General features: G+C 45.0%; 1 protein-coding gene across 2 annotated transcripts in view; it reads right to left on the minus strand.

Annotated features, from left to right (window-relative positions):
- The window catches only part of LIG3 (DNA ligase 3), a 28,437-nt gene extending 10,537 nt beyond the window's left edge, over positions 1–17,900 (minus strand). Inside the window, exons 1-13 of one of the 2 annotated variants that reach the window (XM_054008730.1) lie at positions 17,887–17,900; positions 16,927–17,508; positions 14,849–14,992; positions 11,884–12,081; positions 11,269–11,420; positions 10,305–10,471; positions 7,318–7,395; positions 7,028–7,196; positions 6,195–6,350; positions 4,377–4,508; positions 3,397–3,476; positions 2,551–2,638; positions 579–656 (exon numbers count right to left, since the gene is read on the minus strand). In XM_054008730.1, coding sequence (XP_053864705.1) covers positions 579–656; positions 2,551–2,638; positions 3,397–3,476; positions 4,377–4,508; positions 6,195–6,350; positions 7,028–7,196; positions 7,318–7,395; positions 10,305–10,471; positions 11,269–11,420; positions 11,884–12,081; positions 14,849–14,992; positions 16,927–17,488 — 2,004 coding nt within the window. In that variant the 5' untranslated portion in view covers positions 17,489–17,508; positions 17,887–17,900. Of the gene's footprint in view, positions 1–578; positions 657–2,550; positions 2,639–3,396; positions 3,477–4,376; positions 4,509–6,194; positions 6,351–7,027; positions 7,197–7,317; positions 7,396–10,304; positions 10,472–11,268; positions 11,421–11,883; positions 12,082–14,848; positions 14,993–16,926; positions 17,509–17,886 lie in introns of those variants that run through there. The other variant, XM_054008731.1, reaches the window with a different exon arrangement.
- Positions 17,901–22,402: the final 4,502 nt, after the last annotated feature.

A 22,402-nucleotide genomic window follows, 5' to 3' on the forward strand; every position in this document is an offset into this window, starting at 1 on the left:
AAATCCAGCATGACATGACACTTCAAAAACAGGCTAATAATAAACAAGTGCCACATACTGTTTTCATCCATTGGTCTCAAATCACTTTCAAAGGGGGTTAAAGTATCATTATCCACATTTTACAAAGGGGGAAACTGAGGCATGGGGAAATGTTGTGACATGTCTATCGTCACACAGAGCCATGACTAGAATCCATGTTTCCTGACTCCCAGTTTGGTGCCCTAGCCACTGGCCTACACTGCTACAGGCACAAGAGCACAATACAGCCCTGCTTCAAACGCATTTAGATAACCAGGAGACCAGATGGCAGGAAAACAATACGCGAGGAGGAAAGGAAGTGAGAACAACACTGGTTTAGGTAAGAAGCAGTGAGTAATCTGGAGCTCAAATGAAATCAACTGTAAGGCATTCTCGGCATAGTTCAAAGGCTTTTATCTACTTAAGAGCAGAGTTCAAGGTAAGATTAGATGAAAACAATTTTACATTACACATAGTGCAATCTTCTCCTGAGAAATTGTTACTCCAAGATTCCAGAGAAAGTCTAAGCAAGGAAAGATCATGACCATAAGCAGACTTGCCTTTATATCTTTCAGCACCAGTCCTTCCAGCCCCTCCCGGATGACTCGATTGATCATATCTGCCAGATCTGAAGCTTTCTGGAAGGAAAAGGAAACGGTTGTGAAAAGATTACCCTACCAGATAGAGGTGTGTTCATGGACATTCCTGTGCCTACCGTTACAGCTCTCAGGCAGGAGCAGAAATGCATACAGAAAATGAAGTGACTGCAAGGGAAATGAACAAGAAGCTGGTTTCAGCAGGTGATTTTCAGAGAGGCAAGCCCCATTACCGGCTTTTCTCTATTGTCAGTCTGTGCATGTAATGACTACTGCCACTAATATCTCCAAACACAAAGAACTGTCATTGACCTGACAGTAAATGTGGTTATTCTAGCTGTGTCATCCAAATGGATTCCAATTCTGGGGCACATGACTCCACACATGCGAGAGCAGATTCTTTTGGCTGGCAGTGTCTTTTGGGGCTGTACTTAAGTCTTTGACATCCTCGTGCTCCTCACCTACAGGTAGAAGACGGTGGAGCAGACCCAACTGTCCCTCAGTTCCTTCACCATACAGCATCCAGATGATATAAGACTCTGTTGTAGCGGAAGAGGAGGAGGGCTGGTCATGGAATCCAGGTGGACTACACACTCACTAAGGTAAGTAACCGTTCTTCAAGTGATTGTCCACATGGATTCCACTCCTGGTGACTAGATGGCAGTAATCTCATTCAGGAGGTTGATCTTAGGAGTCCTATTTAAATGACAGCAGGACAGCTCAACCAAAGCAGGCATCAGACCTTGATGCCTCAGCTAAGGTATAGTGCTGCGTGAAAGCATGGCCTGACGTCCACCTGTTGAGACATCTCAAATCTAGAATCAGGTGCTAGCTTCCCTTGTTATCTAATCCTCAAAAAGATCAGTAAAACCTCTTTCCTCCGAGTTCCAAATGCACCTCCTTCCACTGCTCCAAGGTTTAGAAGGAAATCCATTTGTTTTAACAGTAGTGACAGGGAATGAGGTGGGAAGGAAGCAACTGAAATTGGATGGAATATCCCTTGTTATAATTTCCAAGAACCATTAATCTGAATCCAGGCCTCCCAAAAATAAAAAAAGGTGTTGTCAAAGAGGGGGCGGGGGGCAAAGGGGCATAAATCTTGGGATGGTTCTAATTGGCTCTCAATGATGGTGACAAACTTGCTGCGAGGTAGACACAGGGTGTGCAATAGGGGAGAAAGAGGCAGAGGGCCTCCTGTGCTGGAACCCCTGTTTCTCCCTCAGTGGTTCCAATGTCCTTTGTGCATTGTAGTAATAAGCAGAAAGTCACTGCTTCCTCCTAGAAGCTGGTGTGCAAACTCCCAATGAGTGGAGAGTGGCTCTTGAATCTTTCAAAGCATGCAGGGATTCATCAGTAAATGCATTGGACAGATCACAACCTTCAGCTGGAAGGTCCCCAATAGTCATTTGGACCCCTCTCTTTCAGTATTTCCAAAGATTAGAGCCCTGCTCATGTTGCTGGAAGGGGACACTGACCGAGCTGCTGTATCTGAAGCATCTACTGCAGCCAGTAGTGATGTTTGGGCTACTAACTATCCCTCACAATGGATTTCAGCTGCTCCCTATGTTCTTGCAGGAGCTTCTCTAACTATACTATTAACTAGTCTATGAAAAATTGCACGGCGCATAGAGTAAGCAGACAGACACTACAAAGGTTCCATATTGCTGCCACAGATAGTAAGAAATGATGAGCCCACTCCACCCTTTATGCCCTCAAGCAGGAGAGCAGGTGCAGCCCCAAACACTGAAGGCCAAAAGAACCTGAGCACACCAGAAGTGGAATCTAGGAGGACAATCACTTGGATAACAATCACCACAATAAATGCACCACTAAGTATACTGCTGCTCCATTAATCATGGGGCTGCAAAGTGCCCAGTTCATAGGCCAGAGAGATTACCATTTAAGATGCCTTCTTACTAGTTGAGACTGAACTCACTGTGACATGCTTCATCTCGGAGAAGAGTATCCGGTTGGGGATTTCCACCATGTTATCATGGAGAAACTTTCGACGCTCACGCAGGGGCCTAAGAAACACAGTACAGACACATCAACCAATGAGAAGCAAAAGATCCCCATCAACACAAAGTACTAGTCACGTGAACATTTAAACAGCACTTAGCAAATGCCTTCCTACATTTATTTCCACACAGAGAAGTGGAAAGTTCTGTTTTTAACAACAACTTGCACTTATAGCACTGATAACGCAAGGATCTCAAAGTGCTCTGCCAATACTGAGCAAGCCTCACAACACCTCTGTGAATTAGGTGGTCTTCATTACACATCATATTACGTATACATTATACAAATGAACTGTGGCACACAGGAGTGACCTGCCAAAGCTCACAACAGGAGTAGTTAGTGGCAGAGTTCTGAACACAACCAAGGAATCCTGGCGTCTACTCTTTTGCTCTTAAATATTGACCACATTATAAGCAACACTAAAAATGTAGGGTGTTTTATTTCCTTCCCAAAATTCTGGCTGGAAATCTGTGTCCTATATTTCATTTGCCAGTATGCCAGCCAGAATCTTGAGGAGGAAAATGTGCAGAGCTATCTTCAGACTAGGGTTGATATTTTCAAAAGTGCCTCACTTAAAAGCCCAAATCCCATTTTCAAAAGGGACTTGGGTACTTAAGAGCCTAAATCCCACTGTCTTTCAGTGTGACTTAGGCTCCCAAATGCTTAAGTCAATTTTGAAAATGGAACTTAGGTGCTTTAGAAAACGTTGCCCTACACCTATTTCTCCATCCTGAACATCAATGAAGCGGTCTGCCAAACACACCTGTCCATCAGGCTGGTGTCATTGAAATAGATGCAGTCAAACACGAACAAGCAGACATTGGCATCCTGGAAAGCAGCTTTCTGCAAAACAATTAAGATCAAAGAAATCAATCTGTTTCTACCATCAAAAGCTATTATGCAAGCAGGAATACAGGAGAAATGTGACTATATGCAAAGTGCTCTCAAGCATACAAAACACTAAACAGAAAAATATTTTCCCCTCTAATCTTTCATGCTAAAATTGTATTTTGCAACAGCCATAAACATTCTTACAAAGCCTGATTTAAATTTACAGTGTCTCTTTACATACAAAATAGGAAAATAAAATGTGTTAATTTCCAAGTGACCTGGTAATAAAAGCTACATGATATTAATGGCTTAAAGCAACCCAAGTAAAAGGAGTTACTGCTATGAGGAAAACCAAACAAACCTTCCATTGATTTCAGATAACCGGCTCCTTAGAAATCAATAAAACAGTTCCAATTTAATTTTCAGTTTATGGCCCTGATCCTCACCTCAGTTTAACATAGGTCTGAGCTTTAAAATCATACTGATATAGACCTAAAGCTCAGGTCAGTATCATTCTGTCCTTTTCCACCTGCTAAAGAATGTTGCAAGCAATCCTGAATATTCAACGGCAGAGAAGCCTGTAAGTGACTGATTTTTCCCTGCAATCTTTTTTTTAATATCCATCCTGGGCGGAAGTTTCCCAAACATCTGGACCACCATTTGATCAGACGATCTTCTGATAATCTAGTGCACTGTGCCTCAGCGGTACCTTCTAATTGACACGATCACATCCTTGGGCCAGGGACCAGATCTTCCTCTAGCGTTCTATTCAGCACTGGGTATGTGAATGGCCCTAAGTGATAATGAACTGCATGACAAAAAATTTTAAGTTGACAGACTAATCGCATCTAAACAACCAGCTTTAACCTTCAGACTGCGGCAGCAACACATGGCAAGTGCCCACTTTGGTACCTTATGCACTCCAAGGGTCCCGAAGGGTAGCGGTTTGCCGGCTTTGTTGTCAATCAGAAGAACTTCCGCATCCAGGATCATACTATGTCCACCAGGGAAAGCCTGAGGGATGAAGTCCTTAAAATGGGCTACCTGAAAAAGCACATAGCAATGACTTACTTTCCTTACACGCTCTAAGTCTGCCTAGGGGTCTGTCCCATTCTTTTAGCAAAGATGGGGGCCCCCCACCCTTCATGCAGTCCTGGGAGAAAAGCAAACACAGCAATACACACAATGTTTTCCACTCAGAACGCAATGTACTTGGCTGGATAGCTTCTCATTATCCCAGCAGCAAGCGATTGTACACTGGAGAGATAATTGAATCAGAGCTATAAACACATGGGAACATACCGACAGTAACCTGCAGGGGGAGCAATTTCCCCCTTTCAACTTTGTGTAGCAGATAAGGCTGTAGTATTAAACACACTGCAACCATCCATAACACAATGCCATTCAACCCATGCCTTAAGGCAGCCAAAGCATCCCCGACAATGAGAGGTGTAGGAAAGAGACTGGGGTAGGTACAAAGGAGCGGCAGAATCACAATCCCTCAGACTTTCCCGGGCCGGGAGAGGGAGTTATGGAGAAACATGGAAAGGAGAGGTAGGAGGGAGGAAGCAGGTTTATATATAGGACACGAATTCTAGAAGATGGAGAGTGAGTTCAGACTTAGGCTTTCAGAACAAGGTACAAGTCTGAGCCTCGGCATGTGCCTCACAGTACGAACCAGTTCTCTCGCACGCCACAAATACTCCTCCTAATGTAAATCTTACCAAATGGGACAAGCATCCAGCATCATTCACCAGCTTTCACACACGGTGTCTTTGAATCAAAGCAACCATTGAACGTGTGGTGTCAAAATGACTCAACCCTCAGTTCCCAGCAGTATCTGGGCATTTCCCACCAATTACAGGATTAGAAAACACCCTTTATAGTGAGACTCAAAGAGCTCAATCTATTTATCATGACAAGGGTTAAGGGCTGACTTGATTACAGTCTACAAGTATCTACATAGGGAACAAATATTTAATAACGTGCTCTTCAATCTAGCAGAGAAAGATACAACATGATCCACTGGGTGGAAGTTGAAGCTAGACAAATTCAGACTGGAAATACGGCATGAATTTAGAATGAGGAGAGTAATTAATCACTGGAACAATTTACTGAGGATAATGGTGGATTCTCCATCAGACAATTTTTCAATCTACATGGAATATTATTCTGAAAGATCTGCTGTAGGAATTATTTTAGGGAAGTTCTCTGGCCTGTGCTGTATGGGAGAACAGACTAGATGATCACAATGGTCCCTTCTGGCCTGGACCAAGATCTCACACATCCACACTGCCCTATGCAGACCTTTTGACTTGGGTGTGCAGCTTCAGCTGTATCCACACTGCAAAATGACACGGCTTGCGCCCAAGGACTCAGGCTGTGACCCAACCCCCTAGAAGGGTCCTACGGACCCAGGTCCTGAGTGCTTGCTGACCCAAGTTTGGGTGTGGAAGAAAGCAGGGCTTCGGCTCAAACCTGAGTCAGAGACCAGGCTTACTGTGCAGTATAGACATGCCCCAAGAGCTTAACAATGAATTCTGCCCACAGTGCTGAATGCAGCTTTCAAAATTCATAGAACATTTGATATGGTGCACAATGGTCTGCAACAGACACTGGGCTTCTTGGCTCCAGGAACTGCTGGGGAATTCACAGTTTATCACATGAGCCTGGAGAGGAGAAAAGCAAACCGAAGGCAAGTTACAAAAGGGAGCTTAGGACTCTGCTTACTTTGTGAGGGAGGACAGGTTTGAGGCTTCGGCTGAAGTAGCTGAAGTGATCTCCATTCTTGTGGACCTGAACTCGCTCCCCATCGTATTTGATCTCTGCATACATCCCATTGGGGCACTTCTTCATGGCGTAGTCGATTGACTTGCAGGCTTCAGCCTTACAGAAGACAGGAAAGAAGAATCCCATGAAAACTTCACTTGTGAAGGTAGTGACTGGAATTACTTTTAACTAGTTTCTTGGAATAACAGATTTCCTGATGACAAATTCCCCTTTAACAGATCGTGTTATCAGGGAATATCTCCTGACCTTCAGACCAAGTTCTCTTTTTCTTAATTTAACTCAGTCAATCTTATTTAGAGCTCTGTCTCGCTCCACGTAAACTTCACCTCTTCCAAATATTTAGAGGCTGTAAGTACCTTCTTCCCCTCTAGGGACCACTTAGCCAAGATTTTTTTAGCCAAGAAATATTTAGTTTCTTTTGTTCCAACAAAAGAAACAAACTAACTATCTGAAGCATTGTGCCCCAAAAGAGCAGAAATGATTTTCTACAAAACTTTCCAAAGAAAAGCCAGGAGAAATTGAAGAAACGTGAGTTCCAGAGAGAGATTTTTGCTTATTTCACATCACTACAATAACACTTATACAACACACTTCGTGCAGGCTTCTCCATGGAAGAGCAGTTTAAAAGCCAGGTACTAGATCTGTGCCTCGCACCCCATCTTACATAACCATTTATGCATCTATTGATCCTTAAAGGTCAGGATCTCAGGACAGTTTGTATGAGGATCCTCATCTCTCCCTCCTATGCAAAGTAATGAGGAAATCCACGTTACCAGCATGGGCTGAACAGGGGTCATCAGTGAGGCCTGGACGCTGAGGGTTCGCTTCAGACCTGGCAACTTCTCAGCCTCCTGCTGGTTCCTCAGCACTCGCTCCACCACATTCTGGAGATTGCGTGAGGCTTTGAATGCCTCATAGGCATTAGGATCTAAAGCATCCAACCTTTAAACAATTAAGGGGGAAAAAGAAAGTCACTCTCTCAAGCCAAGCCTCTCTGCAGACAGTTAAGGAGGCTGCGGCTGGCTTCCGTTTTTACGTCTCACACAGTAAATGTGGAACTCACACATGCTTTGCACCAGCATTCATTTTCAGATCGTGCTTTATTAGCCGGATGATGCATTTCAGGTCATTCCCCGTGCACCTAAAATGGAAAGATGATTCAATCAGAAGATGTTCATCTGAACTACTCCTTCCCTTGATAATAGGGAAAGGAATCTGCTCCAGACCTCAGCACCACGGGATAAACAATGCAGCAGAATGAGAGTATGACTACACAAACGCAGAAGTTAAAGATGAGGACCCTCTTCAAATTTGAGTCCCACAGAGTTTTTAGCTTATATAGTGTCACTACAATAGCAGTTACATAACATAACGAGCAGTTTAAAACCATGCCACCAGCCCCGCAGTCACTGCAACATACTTTCTAGAGCTCTGAATGACTGAGGAAATGGAGCTCCCATCAGTTTCCTTGGAAAGCGAGGTGTATAATTGATCTCACTGTTACATGTGTGTTATGCAAATCACGAGGCAGATGGCATAGCTGCATTTCAGCAATACGATCACTGTCCATGTTGGAGGTATGCCCACTGTCTGCTGAAGTTAGAGCAGATACAAGCCATGCACTCAGCAGGGCACAGTACTGAAATCAGGGTGTCTGGTATTGATTGAAACACTCGCTCAGCTCCCACAATCTATGCAAATAATCAAAAGAAATGTATTAAGGGGATGGCTCAGCCAGTGATCTAAACTTTAGGATAAGGCTCCAAAACTCTCCAGAAGCATAGGTTCAAATCCCAGCAGGGTCAAAACCTTTCATCCTTCAGCAGGAAACTGAGTTCCATGCAATTTACTGCACGTGGTGGTGAGTAGGCTTTTAGAAGAGACCGTGTGTGAAATGTCTAGATATTAAAGATACCACAGGATTTAACACCGGGATTTGCCCTTTTCTCACTGTTGCACAACGGGTTATTTAGCTAATACAGTTATCTCTGGGAGGAGGGCTATCCAGTGCTGTTCTACGCATATAGTTTGCGAAGCAGTTTGCAATGATGCTATGTAAGAGGTCAGAGGATAGACTTGTTTGTATCAACCTTTAGACCAGCGTTTCTCAAACTGGGGTCTGCGAGGGTATTCAGGGGGTCCGCCAGCCCCTCCCTCAACTCCTCTCCCTCCTTCCCAGTGCCTCCTGCATGCTGGGGAACAGCTGTTCAGCGGCGTGCAGGAGGCACTGGGAGGGAGGGGGAGGAGGCGAGCAGCATCGCTGGTGGACCCCCTAGAGTACCTACTCTCAGTTCCCCGGCGTGCAGGAGGTGCTGGGATGGAGGGGGAGGAGTGGGGATGGGGCATGCTCGGAGGAGGGGGTGGAAAGAGGTAGGGAAGAGGAGGGGTAGGGGTGGGGCCTTGAGGGAAGGGGTGGAGTGGGGTCGGGGCCTGGGGCTGAGTGGGGAGCTTGAGGGTCCACGAAATTTTTTTTAATCAAAATGGGTCTCTTCAGGTTGCTAAAAAGTTTGAGAACCGCTGTTCTAGACGTTGAGCATTAGTGTCATCTCAGTGGGATCTTGGCCCTGGGACCCAAGAAGAGCTGAAAATTTGACTGACTTCCTATAACTCTATTCGTAGCTCAGTTAAAGGATGATTCTCTCAAGTCAATATTTTCCAGCGAGGGACAAGAGAGACCAACCCCAATACAAATTAAAGGAGAGTTACCAAAAAGATTGAGAACATGCAGAATCTGGGAAAATGCAAAAACCCAAGAAGGTCTCGCTGCAAACTCCAAGGAATTCATTCTTTTGGCAATAACTAGCAATCGAATAAGAGCATATTTGCAAAAACCAAGAAACAAGTACGTGACACACAGCCATTAGGAAAAGCAAACAGGAAGCTGCATGGAGCTCTTATCACACATCAGTTGAGAAAAAACGGATGGTGGTAACAGTTCAGTCTCACTGACAAAGAGGTTAAACGCCGACTTCTGCACTGTGCAGCATTCCGATCCACATCAGTTGAATCATGAACTAAGTATAGATGGAATGAAGTATCAAATACTTGACTTTAGACAGATGAGTGACACCAAGTCTGTGTGGCATGGTAAATATCAGGGTCCAGATTTTTAAAAGTGATTTTGGGTGTCCAACGTGAGATGCTTTCACGGATCTGATTTTCAGAAAGTCCTGGGCACTGCAAATCAGGCCCCTTTAAGGTATCTCAAAAGTTAAGCACTAAAAATAATTTGCTACGCTGGAACACCTTGGCCCAAGTGTTTATCATTATTCAGGTCTGGAAGGATCAATTCAAAAGCCTTACTATGGTCAAAGAACAAAAATGTATGAGATGTTACACTCTTACAGGCCCAAAAACAGATGGCTTGAAGGACTTCACAGTGTCCTTCAAATTTAACCCCTACAGTAATTCTATTTCTTCATATACAGAAGTTGTAGAAAGATTGTTAACAACTTCATTTTAAAATGTAACAAATTAATGTAAATTAAAAATATGGTAACTGGTCCATAGCCAGAACCTATATGGTGATCAAGCAAGACATGCCCAGGTTCTTTAGGGTTTCTTCCCTCACAGTGGCTGAGAACCGCAGCTTTACATTCCGATTAGATCAGAAGTTTCTCTGTTGACCTTCTGCTCAGTGCTGGTGCTAGATACTGACTTGATAGCCAAGACTGAAATTCTTTACACGCACCATGAGCAAAAGCAACATGCTCTCCACGCTGATCAGTACTCAAATGAGATTCAACTCTGCCATTGAAGGACCCTTTATAGATGCGAGGAGCAAGTTCAGTCTGTATGGCCTTTTCATCAGTAACAATTGTGGTTATAGTTTTTAATGTGCACACTTATCCACTAGGAACTGCACTGAGACCAACACATTTCACACAGACTGTCAAAAAGCCAGAGTGCAAAGACTACTAATGTGGGCTGGATTCAAACCAGTTATCTAAATACAAGAGACCGATCCTTATCCCCTTAAAAAATAATCAGAACCACGCACTGGTTTGTGTTTATGGCCTCAGAGTCAGATTTACCAGTGTCTCACCCTACCTGCTAGCGATATCCTGCAGCACACTTTGCTGATCGTCCTCCTTGGAAAGCTTTGAAAGTTGAGTGAGGAACTCATCCACTTCCTGGATGGTAAGGAGACTTTTGGCAGCCGGAGGGCAGGACTTGCTCTCTTCAAAAAAGATGCGCACAGTTTCGGAAACATCTCCCTGTCTCCAAAACAAACAAAACCAGGGTGTTTATCAAACCTTTGGCAGGAGACTAAGGCAAAAGGGATGGAGATGAAGTATGAGTCAATAATTAGATCTTTAGTAGGAGGGGAAAAAGGGAGTCTGATGCCAGACCTCTATGAATGGGTCACAAGCAAAGAGCAAGGAAGGGCAACACTGATGCAGCACTGGGACTGTCTTCCCAGCCATTTCTTTTTTAAGTGGTATATGCAAGACAGACATTGTGTCCTGCTGTCATTAGATTTTCCACCACTGCAACATTTGGGGCCTTTAATTTCCTCACCATGAATCCAATCTTGTAGAGTTTATGTGCCGTGAATTCTTGCTGAGTTCACTGGAAGCTAGTACCCTCTAAGCCTACAGAAGTGGACCCATCATGATAGTTTGGATTATAATTTTGCTTTTATTTTAAAGTAAGTCCTTGCAAAACAATCAGTTAAATGGGACAAAATAAGAACCCCTGGGGTAGCTGCAGCAAACATTTCAGTGTGTCAAGTGTGACCAGTGTATTGTTCATAACTTTTACATTAGCATAGCTTTAGTCCTGGATGCTAGGGGTTAACTGATGCGCATCATAACGCTAGCCTGCATTCTGTTGGAATACCATTATACAAGAGGTCCAGTTTGTGGGAAGCTTTATGATGAAAGAGAACCACCAACTCCAGCTCTGAAATCTTATAATCCTTTCAAGGGAAGGAAAATGTGCACGGTTTCAGTATCAAGGGGCTGAACGGCAAGAGATGAAACGAACATGCGGTCTCCATCTCTTTACTGACCTGCTCCAGGTCTCGGACCATCTCATCCTGGCTGCAGTTGAAAATCCTGCTGAACAGTTTGACAATCTGCTTGTCGTTCACGTTGTAAACACTTTTAATAACACCTGGTAATAGCAGCTTAATAGTCAGGTAGAGGTCACCATGGAAGCCATCTGGAAAAGGGCGTGTGCATCATTAGAAACTGTCAGACATTGGTCTCAGCGACAGACTCTAGATTCATGTACGCAGGGGCCCAGCAGGTAAGTACAGCAACACAACCACGGCCCACCATGCGTTGCCCTATGGGGTACTACTCTACATTCAAGGGCACCTCCCACTTGGTCCCCCATAGCTAATTCTGATACTGCAAATTTAGCACCAGCTACAAAAATTTCTCCTGATCCCACCACGGGACCCAGTCTTATTGAACTTCTTATCTAGAAGACAGACGAGAGCAAGGCAGTCCACACTGTAGGCACTGCCCACATCACAACAGAGACAAAAGTGGTGCAGCGCACACCTCTGTGAATCATATCTTACTCATGGACTTGATTGTCCTTTGTCCCCATCCCTGACATAAAGCTGGGTGGCCTTTGCCGTTCAGTATTTTCAGATGCCCTCCCAACACCGACACACCTCCCGCAGTTCCTTTTTGCAAGAAGTCCTGAATGATCTGCGTTTTCACGTTATAGCTGGGCTTCTCGGCAACCATGGCGCACAACTTTCTGAACTCCCGCAGCAAGCAATCCTTGTGCTTTGGGTCACACTTCTTTGCAGAGAGGCTAGACTTGTGGGGAGAGCTTTCAGGGGCTTCATCAGAATTGCCCGGTTTAACTGTACAAAAGGAGACACAGCATGTATTTAACTTTTGATAAATAGGGTTGGGATGATAGGGTACAAACTTTGAAGATGAGGGTCACTACTGTCCAGGCAAATGAAAAGCAAGAACAATCCCAACAAGCTGGCAAAGCTTCAGACGTGAGTAGTGAAGTGCACAGCAATGAGATTTGTAAAATCATGATTAAAAATCTGAATGTGCATTTTTAACAAAAAATTCAACTACTTTAGTATGTACTTTGCACTCCGAGCACATGAGAATTTTCTGGAATTTATGAAATAAAGTTAAAATCTCAATGAGAAAGCATCTGTCAGCATGATAATTTTATTTTATTCTCACTGTATAGGCAATTCTCCACTCCAGCATCAGGTTTCCCCAATATTCTCACAGCAAAAGGCAACCTTCAGTGGAAGGAAAAGGCTTGACAAAGCTGCAGGCTCCCTTATGATCCCTCCCTAACCATTTTTCATTTCTTCCCACTCAACTTCCAGAGGCAGATGCCAAGATGGAGCCCATCCCACGAGCCACAAACCGGATTCGGCCTCCTGAAGTACACTACAACCAGTTCATCCAAATAAAACAAATTCCAAGTCCCCTGATTTAACTAATTTGAAATTTGTTTTACTATGCAACAGGTGAACTTGAGGGGACACAATCCAATTTCCAGTTGCCTATGGATAAACTAGGTTCTACTGTAATAATGTAATTATTCTGTGTACCCAGTGAGCATCTGTTTGTCTTGATGTTAGAGACAAGAGGATCAATACCCTAGCAATAACGTAATTAACTAAACCCAGGCCTCTTTACTGCTCACAAGGTGATCATTCCCCTCTATTCGACATTGGTGAGGCCTCATCTGGAGTACTGTGTCCAGTTTTGGGCCCCATACTACAAGAAGGATGTGGAAAAATTGGAAAGTCCAGCGGAGGGCAACAAAAATGATTAGGGGGCTGGAACACATGACTTATGAGGAGAGGCTGAGGAAACTGGGATTGTTTAGTCTGCAGAAGAGAAGAGTGAGGGGGGATTTGATAGCTACTTTCAACTAGCTGAAGGGGCAGTTCCAAAGACGATGGAGCTCGGCTGTTCTCAGTGGTGGCAGATAACAGAACAAGGAGCAATGGTCTCAAGTTGCAGTGAGGGAGGTCTAGGTTGGATATTAGGAAACACTATTTCACTAGGAGGGTGGTGAAGCACTGGAACGTGTTACCTAGGGAGGTGGTGGAATCTCCATCCTTAGAGGTTTTTAAGGTCAGGCTTGACAAAGCCCTGGCTGGGATGATTTAGTTGAGGATTGGTCCTGCTTTGAGCAGGGAGTTGGACTAGATCCGGAGGTCCCTTCCAACCCTGATATTCTATGATTCTAAGGTTCAGGAACTAATCAGCAAATACGCAACTTATTACAAAAGCTTTCAGTTACAGGATACTACTCCACTTGGGAGGGATGAAGAGATCTGCACAGCTTCTGGACAGTTATATTCTGAAAACTATGAGAAATTTATTTCTACACTTGCCAACTCTGTGGTTTCCCTTCCCTCACCCAAAAGAAAGATGGACGCTCAATTTCTTAGAGCTAAACTGGACAAAACTAGAAAACAGCATAAGAGAATCCTATATGGGCAAGAAAGACTGGGTGAAATAATGGAGTCTTTCCATCTCTAGCTTCTGTTATACAATTCTGAGCACGATGAAATAACCTACAAAACTAGAGTTTGTCCAATACAATAAAACACATTTACTGAATTTTCATTTAGAAATGAAGTTTTTTCCAGTGGTACCAAGGCAAAGAAGGCCTGTGCTCACATTTCTGCAATTTTGAGGGAAAGTGATTTTACTTTAACAAGTGTCACTAAATATTAAAAAAAAATCCCAGATTGTGCTACCTGGTTTATTTCAGCCTCTCTTTCCATAGAAAAAGGTGCAGTTTCCAAATCCCAAAGGCTCTTCAAAGAACCAGCCAGGTAGCCAGCGTAAGTCACAAAATAAAAATGCTCTCCACTTCAGTTATAGGTTTCAAAATAACATCATTGTTCATGCATACAATTGAGTCCAGATCCTGCTCCCCCTAATGTCAATCAGAGCTTTTCCACTGACAGGTGCAGGTCCTTCTGATTACAGATAACTGGAGTCAACATTTGATCTAGACTAGTGGTTACAACCTGTGGTCCACGAGCTCCTGGGGGTCTGCAGACTGTGTCTAAGATTTCCAAAGGGGGTTGCATTTTTTAGGGGCTTACAAATGAAAAAGAGTGGAAGCCACTGATCTAGACTTATAAATACAGTTCTCCAGTCTCCTTACTCTTTCTGGGCAGAAGATTTGGTAGGTTTAATCCCTTTTGTACACATCAAAAGGGGGAGGGATAGCTCAGTGGTTTGAGCATTGGCCTGCTAAACCCAGGGTTGTGAGTTCAATCCTTGAGGGGGCCACTTAGGGATCTGGGGCAAAATCGGTACTTGGTCCTGCTAGTGAAGGCAGGGGGCTGGACTCGATGACCTATCAAGGTCCCTTTCAGTTCTAGGAGATGGGATATCTCCAATAATTTATCACCAAAATAATGCAAACATCAGTTCTTTTATGACTGACAGCTTAGAAAACACTTAACTTTGTCTACACAAAGTAAATAAAATATAAAGTTTTGTTACCACTAAATCATTTCTTATTCACTAGATATAAACTCCTGAGGTTTGACTCAAATTGAAACTCCACTGCTAATGCTGTTATAAGAGGAATGAAGGTTCCCCCAGCATCAGCATAATTCCCACCTGTGAAGCCAGAGAATTTCTTTGGTGATGGATTGGGGGTAGCTAGTAGCTCCTTCTTGGGACTGGTTATCTGTCCACTGGGGGAGATCTTCGTCTGGATTGTCGCCTTTTTCTTAGGTGTGGTCGCAGCCTTGGAATTGGCCTCTGTAGAACACAGTAAGAGGTAAAGCATCGGGGTCAACGCAACCCGTAATCCCCAACAACGAAATCAGGTAAGTAATTTACAATACTTTGCAATGAGCAACTTCTGTCAGAACTTCCAAACAATTAACCTGCATAACACATGGAAGGAGGGGATAGGTAAACATTTTACAAATAAGAAAACAGAGCGGTTAAGTGATATGCCAAAGCTCACAGCAAGACAGAGCTAGCGGGGAATGGTAGCCAAGATTTGAGGCTCCCAGTGTCTTGCTCTCACCATTAGACAACAGTGCTTCCCTCTTCCACTCTTTTAGTGCTTGAATTCTGAGAATCTCTCTTCACTGCAGAGTTAACTCAGGCACTTGTTTAGATGTTGCCTCTAACCCCTCCGATCCACACATAAAACACTCTCACGTGAGTTTAGGGATGCTTTAAACTTGGGTTAACTGGCCCATCTGGGGGGATAGGCTAGAGTCTGGGTGCCACTTTCACTCAAGCTGGTAATCCTCCCATTTTTCAGTGACGATGCAGGCTAAGCTACCTGGGGCAGGGACCTTCTTTTTGTTCTATGTTTGGACAATGCCTAACACAACGGGGGCCTGGTCCATGAACATGGCACCACGGTAATACAAATAATAAATAGCTCAAGTACTGATAGTCCTCCAATGACTTCCCACAGTTCCCCTCAACTGCCCCCAAGGACAGACAAGTTTTCTCAACTCACTGGGAAATCAGAGCACCTCAGCTCCCTGCAGTTCAAAGAACCATGGGATATGTCCCTAGAAGTTCTAGTGATACACAAGTGAAGGTGCAGCACCAGTGAGGACACAATAACTCAGGTATACTTTGTGGTATGGCTGCTCACACTCAAACTAGGCTAACCCAGACAATCACCCAAGTTAACTGTGTCATGAAGACATACCCCGAGTATCATGGAGCAATGAGGAAGGATCCACTCCAAAGCCTTAGCTGCCACAACCTCTTTGGAAAAAAAGTAAGTTTTGATTCTTAGATGGTTTCTAAGGTAGCCAGGGTCTGTAACAACTGCAGACGCAATGCACTTTTCCCCAGTGGAATGATACAAGACTCCTCCTCTTTCAACAGTGACCACTGTCAACTGATTAAACAGCTAAATTAGATGACTGACTCCAAAAGGTGAAAAGCTTTTCAAGGAAAGGGCTTAAAGATGAGAAATTTGTGAAGGGAAGTCCTCAATTCAGATTGGGAACAGGAAAAAAAATCACGACTCAGTGGAATAACTGGTGTTGTAGAAAACAAAAAGCATAGAAGCAATACTGATGTTTGAAAAAGCAAAAACTACCAACTTCAGTGCAAGCAGGCCATTTTTAGGAAAAATTAGATAGTAAAGGCAGGGGCAACTACGTGACAGCAACTGAAAATGGTTTGGGGAATTACAGCATACAACACTAACTTCCAATCTTTCTTGAGCAAGTATTAATTTAACTAAAGAGTTTAGCTATACTTCCTAGCACCTCACACCTGCCATTCACTTGTATATGAGGGAACTTGGGCTTCTTCAAATCTATGTTGTGACTTCACACCTCTCAATCTCCAGGATGGATTACAGCACCACTGAATGGAAAGCAGCCATCCTAGAGACTCATAATACAGAGGAAGAGACAACCAAACTAGTCACAAAGAACTGCAATTCCGTTTACTGGTCCATATATTGTTGGGTAGGAATCACTGACATACAGCATTGCCTAATATTACATCCTAATATGCATCTGAAGAAGTGGGCTGTAGTCCACGAAAGCTTATGCTCTAATAAATCTGTTAGTCTCTAAGGTGCCACAAGTACTCCTGTTCTTTTTGCGGATACAGACTAACACGGCTGCTACTCTGAAACTTGCCTAATATTACAGATTATTAAGGCCCAAGACAATAGCACAGAGGTTCTCCCTCAAGCATCTCACCTGAGATATGCTGGTTTATCATCTCTTTCTCCGGATCCTGGAGCTCTTCCCAACCCTCCAAGTCTGTGATGTCCTCAATCTTCTTTGTTGTGGCCCGAGCCCTCTCGAGCTTCTCAAAAATGCACGTCACATGGTACCACTCCTTCATCTCCCCGCCCGACTCTGTGAAGGGGTTGGGGACCACCTTCCCAATGCGCACCATCCCCTTCAAGATCTTCTCCTTACATTTCTTGCAGCCGGCTGTGCCGCGCTTGGCATAGTCCACGCAGTACCTCTGCTCCGCCATCTCATCAGGGACTGTGCAGACCCTACGATGCCAAACACGCAAAGCTGAAGGAACAGCAAAGTCTTCAGCACAAGCTCCCCGGCTTCTGCTGGCAGAAAGAAGAGACTTATTTCTTACCAGCAACCAGGACCAAGTAAATGGGCTGGCCACAGGGAGACCCAGAAGGCAGCTTTCAAATCTCAGTAGAAAAGCCTGTCTCTGGGGCAAGCAAAGTCCTTCCCTTCTGCTTAGTGTCCTGGCGGTCTGCGAGAAGAGGATCTTGAAGGCAGCAGGCATACAGATCCCTCGAGGCAACGCTAAGTCAGAGAAAAAGGGGAACAAACCAAGGCGCCTTCCTAAGTCTCTGAGCAGCGTAAGTTGCCCCCAAGTATGGTCCCAAGTGCTGTCTCGGGGCTGAGCACAGACACACGTGAGCGAGCCCTGGGCAGGCCCCCAGCCCGCACTCCGCGCCGCAGTGCCCCGGGCCGGGCCAGGCCCGTGCCCGGCTTGTGGGGCCGGGTGTGCAGCAGCGCCGGGCACTGCCCGCTGCAGGGAGCCGGGGGAGGGGCCGGGCAGTCTCACAGCACAGGCCGCTCTGCCCTGCCCTGCCCCAGCGACTCTGGCCGGCGGGGGGAGACGGGCCGGGCCCCGGAGGGAGCGGGGGACGCGCAGCCCCAGGCCCCTCCGCCACTTACCCCGCGCGCCGCGCCGCGCCGCGCCCCTGGTTCCGGCAGCCGCGGCAGGAGAGTCCGGGGACTGACAGGCCCCTAGGCCAACCCCGCCGCCCCCGCGGCCCCTTTAAATCCGGGACTCGCGGCCGCGCAGGCTGGCATCGCGCAGGCGCGAGAAAGGGCGGCCGGGCCGGGCCGGGAGTAGGGCCCCGCGGCTAACCCCGCCCTCTGGAACTGGCCACGCCCCTCGGGAGTGACTCCGCCCCCAGCGTTAGCCGCGCTTCTCTCGGGGGCGTGTCACCCCCCCCGAGGAGAGATCCCCCCCCAGTAGGGTCGCCAACCCTCCAGGATTGTCCTGGAGTCTCCGGGAAATCAAGATTAATCTTCAATTAAAGATTATGTCGTGATGAAATCTCCAGGAATTCCTCCAAACAAAGTTGGCAACCCTAGCCCTCAACAACTCCATCTTAGACCCCGCCCCCACAAGGGAAACCCCGACCCCTCCCTCGCTCAACCAATCCCTTCCCCTCAGCACAGACCCCGCCCCTCAACACAGACCCCGCCCCCTCACAACAAATCCCTTCCCCTCAGCACAGACCCCCCCCCCCCCCCCCTCAGCACAGACCCGGTCCCCTCACAACAAATCCCTTCCCCTCAGCACAGACCCCCCCCTCAGCACAGACCCCGCCCCCTCAACACAGACCCCGCCCCCCTCACAACAAATCCCTTCCCCTCAGCACAGACCCCGCCCCCTCAACACAGACCCCGCCCCCTCACAACAAATCCCTTCCCCTCAGCACAGACCCCGCCCCCTCAACACAGACCCCGCCCCCTCACAACAAATCCCTTCCCCTCAACACTGACCCCGCCCCTCAACACAGACCCCGCCCCCTCAGCACAGACCCCGCCCCCTCACAACAAATCCCTTCCCCTCAGCACAGACCCCACCCCCTCAACACAGACCCCGCCCCCTCACAACAAATCCCTTCCCCTCAGCACAGACCCCACCCCCTCAGCACAGACCCCGCCCCCTCAACACAGACCACGCCTCCTCAAGGGAAACCCCTCCCCCTCAGCAAGACCCATCCCCTCAGCACAGACCCACCCCCCAACACAGACCCCGCCCCCTCACAACAAATCCCTTCCCCTCAGCACAGACCCCATCTCCTTATGGCAAATCCCACTCCCCCATGACAAACCCCTTCCTCTCACCATAGACCCTACTCCCTTATTCATCTATTCCAAGGCCAGAGGGGTCCATTGTGATCATCTAGTCTGGCCTCCTAGCACAGGCAGAGAACTGCCCCAAAATAATTCCTAGAGCAGATCTTTCAGAAAAACATCTGATCCTGATTTTAAAATGGTCAGTGATGAGAATCTCCCAGCACCCTTGGTAAATTGTTCCAACGGTTAAATACTCTCACGGGTAAAATTTTATGCCTTATTTCCCATCTGAATTTGTGTAACGTCAACTTCCAGCCATTGGTTCACGTAAGACCTTTCGCTACTAGACGGAAGAGACCCTTATCAAATATGTGTTCCCCAGGTAGGTACTTACAGACTGTGGATCAAGTCACCCTTCAATCTTTTCTTTGTTAAGCTAAATAGATGCAGCTCCTTCAGTCTCTCACTATAAAGCAGGTTTTCTAATCCTTTAATCATTCTCGTGACTCTTATCCGAACCCTCTCCAATTTATCAGCATCCTTCTTGAATTGTGGGCACCAGAACTGGACACAGTTTTGCAGTAACGTTGCACCAGTGCCAAATACAGAGGTGAAATAACCTCTCTATTCTTAATTGAGATGCCCCTGTTTATGCATCCCAGAATCGCATTAGCTCTTTTGGCCACAGCATCACACTGGGAGCTCATGTTCAGCTGATTATCCACCATTACCCTCAAATCTTTTTCAGAGTTGCTGCTTCTCAAGGTATAATCCTCCATACTGTAAGTATGGCCTACATTCTTTGTTCTCAGCAGGGCTGGCGCTTTCACTAGGCGACCTTAGGCGGTCGCCTAGGGCAGCAGGACTTGGGGGGCGGCATTTTGCGATCCTCGGCAACAATTCGGCAGCGGGGGGTCCTTCCGCTCTGGGTCTTCGGCGGAAATTCGGCGGCAGGTCCTTCACTCGCTCTGGGACCTGCCGCCGAAGTGCCCCGAAGATGCAGAGGAGTGCACCTGCATGGGTCTGTAGTGTAGACATAGCCTAAGAGATCTAGATTGCTCTGAATCAATGACCTGTCCTCTTCATTATTTACCACTCCCCCAATTTTTCTGTCATCTGCAAACTTTATCAGTGATGATTTTATGTTTTCCTACAGGTGATTGATAAAGATATTAAATAGCATAGGGCCAAGGACCAATCCTGGTGGGCCCCAAGTGGAAACAGACCTGCTCAATTCCCTGTTTACAGTTACATTCTGAGATTTATCAGCCAGTTTTAAATCCATTTAATGTGTGCCATATTAATTTTATAATTGTTCTAGTTTTTTAATCAAAATGTAATGCAGCCCCAAGTCAAATGCCTTACAGAAGTCAACACCCTTCCCTTTATCAACCAAATTTGTAATCTCATCAAAAAAGGATATCATGTTAGTTTGACAAGATCTATTTCATGTTGATTTGCATTAATTACATTACCCTCCTTTATGTCATTATTAGGGCTGTCGATTAATCGCAGTTAACTCACGCGATTAACTCAAAAATATTAATTGCGATTAAAAAAAGTAATCGTGATTAATCGCAGTTTTAATCGCACTGTTAAACAAGAGAATACCAATTGAAATTTATTAAATATTTTGGATGTTTTTCTACATTTTCATATATATCTTGTATTCTGTGATGCAATTGAAATCAAAGTGTATATTTTGATTACAAATATTTGCACTGTAAAAATGATAAACAGAAGAAATAGTATTTTTCAATTCACCTCATACAAGTACTTCAGTGCAATCTCTTTGTCCTGAAAGTGCAACTTACAAACGTAAATTTTTTTTGTTATGTAGCTGCATTCAAAAACAAAACAATGTAAAATTTCAGCACCTACAAGTACACGCAATCCTACTTCTTGTTCAGCCAATCGCTAAGACAAACAAGTTTGTTTACATTTACAGGAGATAATGCTGTCCTCTTCTTATTTACAATGTCACCAGAAAGTGAGAACAGGCATTTGCAAGGCACTTTTGAAGCCAGCATTGCAAGGTATTTACGTGCCAGATATGCTAAACATTCGTATGCCCCTTCATGCTTCAGCCACCATTCCAGAGGACATGCTTCCATGCCTATGATGCTTGTTAAAAAAATAATGCGTTAATTAAATTTGTGACTGAACCCCTTGGGGGAGAATTGTACGTCCCCTGCTCTGTTTTACCCATATTCTGCCATATATTTCATGTTATGGCAGTCTCGGATGATGTCCCAGCACAAGTTGTTGTTCATTTTAAGAACACTTTCACAGGAGATTTGACAAAACGCAAAGAAGGTACCAATGTGAGATTTGTAAAGATAGCTACAGCACTCGACCCAAGATTTAACAATCTGAAGTGCCTTCCAAAATCTGAGAGGGACGAGGTAGGGAGCATGCTTTCAGAAGTCTTAAAAGAGCAACACTCCTATGCGGAAACTACAGAACCCAAACCACAAAAAAAGAAAATCAACCTTCTGCTTGTGGCATCTGACTCAGATGATGAAAATAAACATCCGCACTGCTTTGGATGGTTTTTGAGCAGAACCCATCATCAGCCTGGATGCATGTCCCCTGGAATGGTGGTTGAAGCATGAAGGGACATGTGAATCTCTAGCGCATCTGGCATGTAAATATCTTGCAATGCCAGCTACAACAGTGCCATGAGAATGCCTGTTCTCACTTTCAGGTGACATTATAAACAAGAAGTGGGAAGCATTATCTCCTGCAAATGTAAACAAACTTCTTTGTCTGAGCGATTGGCTGAACAAGAAGTAGGACTGAGTGGACTTGCTAGTCTAAAATTTTACATTGTTCTATTTTTGAATGCAATTTTTTGTACATATTTCTATATTTGTAAGTTCAACTTTCATGATAAAGATATTGCACTACTGTACTTGTCATGGGGGAATTGAAAAATACTATTTCTTTTGTCTTTTTAGAGTGCAAACACTTGTAATCAAAAATAAATATAAAGTGAGCACTGTACACTTTGTATTATGTGTTATAATTAAAATCAATATATTTGAAAATGTAGAAAATATCAAAAATATTTAAATAAATGGTATTCTATTATTAACAGTGTAATTAATCACACAATAAATCGCAATTTTTTTTTAATCGCTTGACAGCCCTAGTCATTATTAATCGAGTCCTGTATGAACTGCTCCATTATCTTGTCTGGGATCGATGTCAGGCTGACAGGCCTATAATTACCCATGTCATCACATTTACCCTTTTTAAAAATTGGCACAACATTAACTTTCTCCCAGTCTTCTGGAATGTCAGCTATGAACTAAGATTTATTGAAAATCAACTTTAATGATCTAGCGAGTGGCTCAGCCAGCTCTTTAAAAAC

The sequence above is a fragment of the Malaclemys terrapin genome, chromosome 18, assembly GCF_027887155.1.
Source record: "Malaclemys terrapin pileata isolate rMalTer1 chromosome 18, rMalTer1.hap1, whole genome shotgun sequence".
NCBI lineage: Eukaryota > Metazoa > Chordata > Testudines > Emydidae > Malaclemys > Malaclemys terrapin.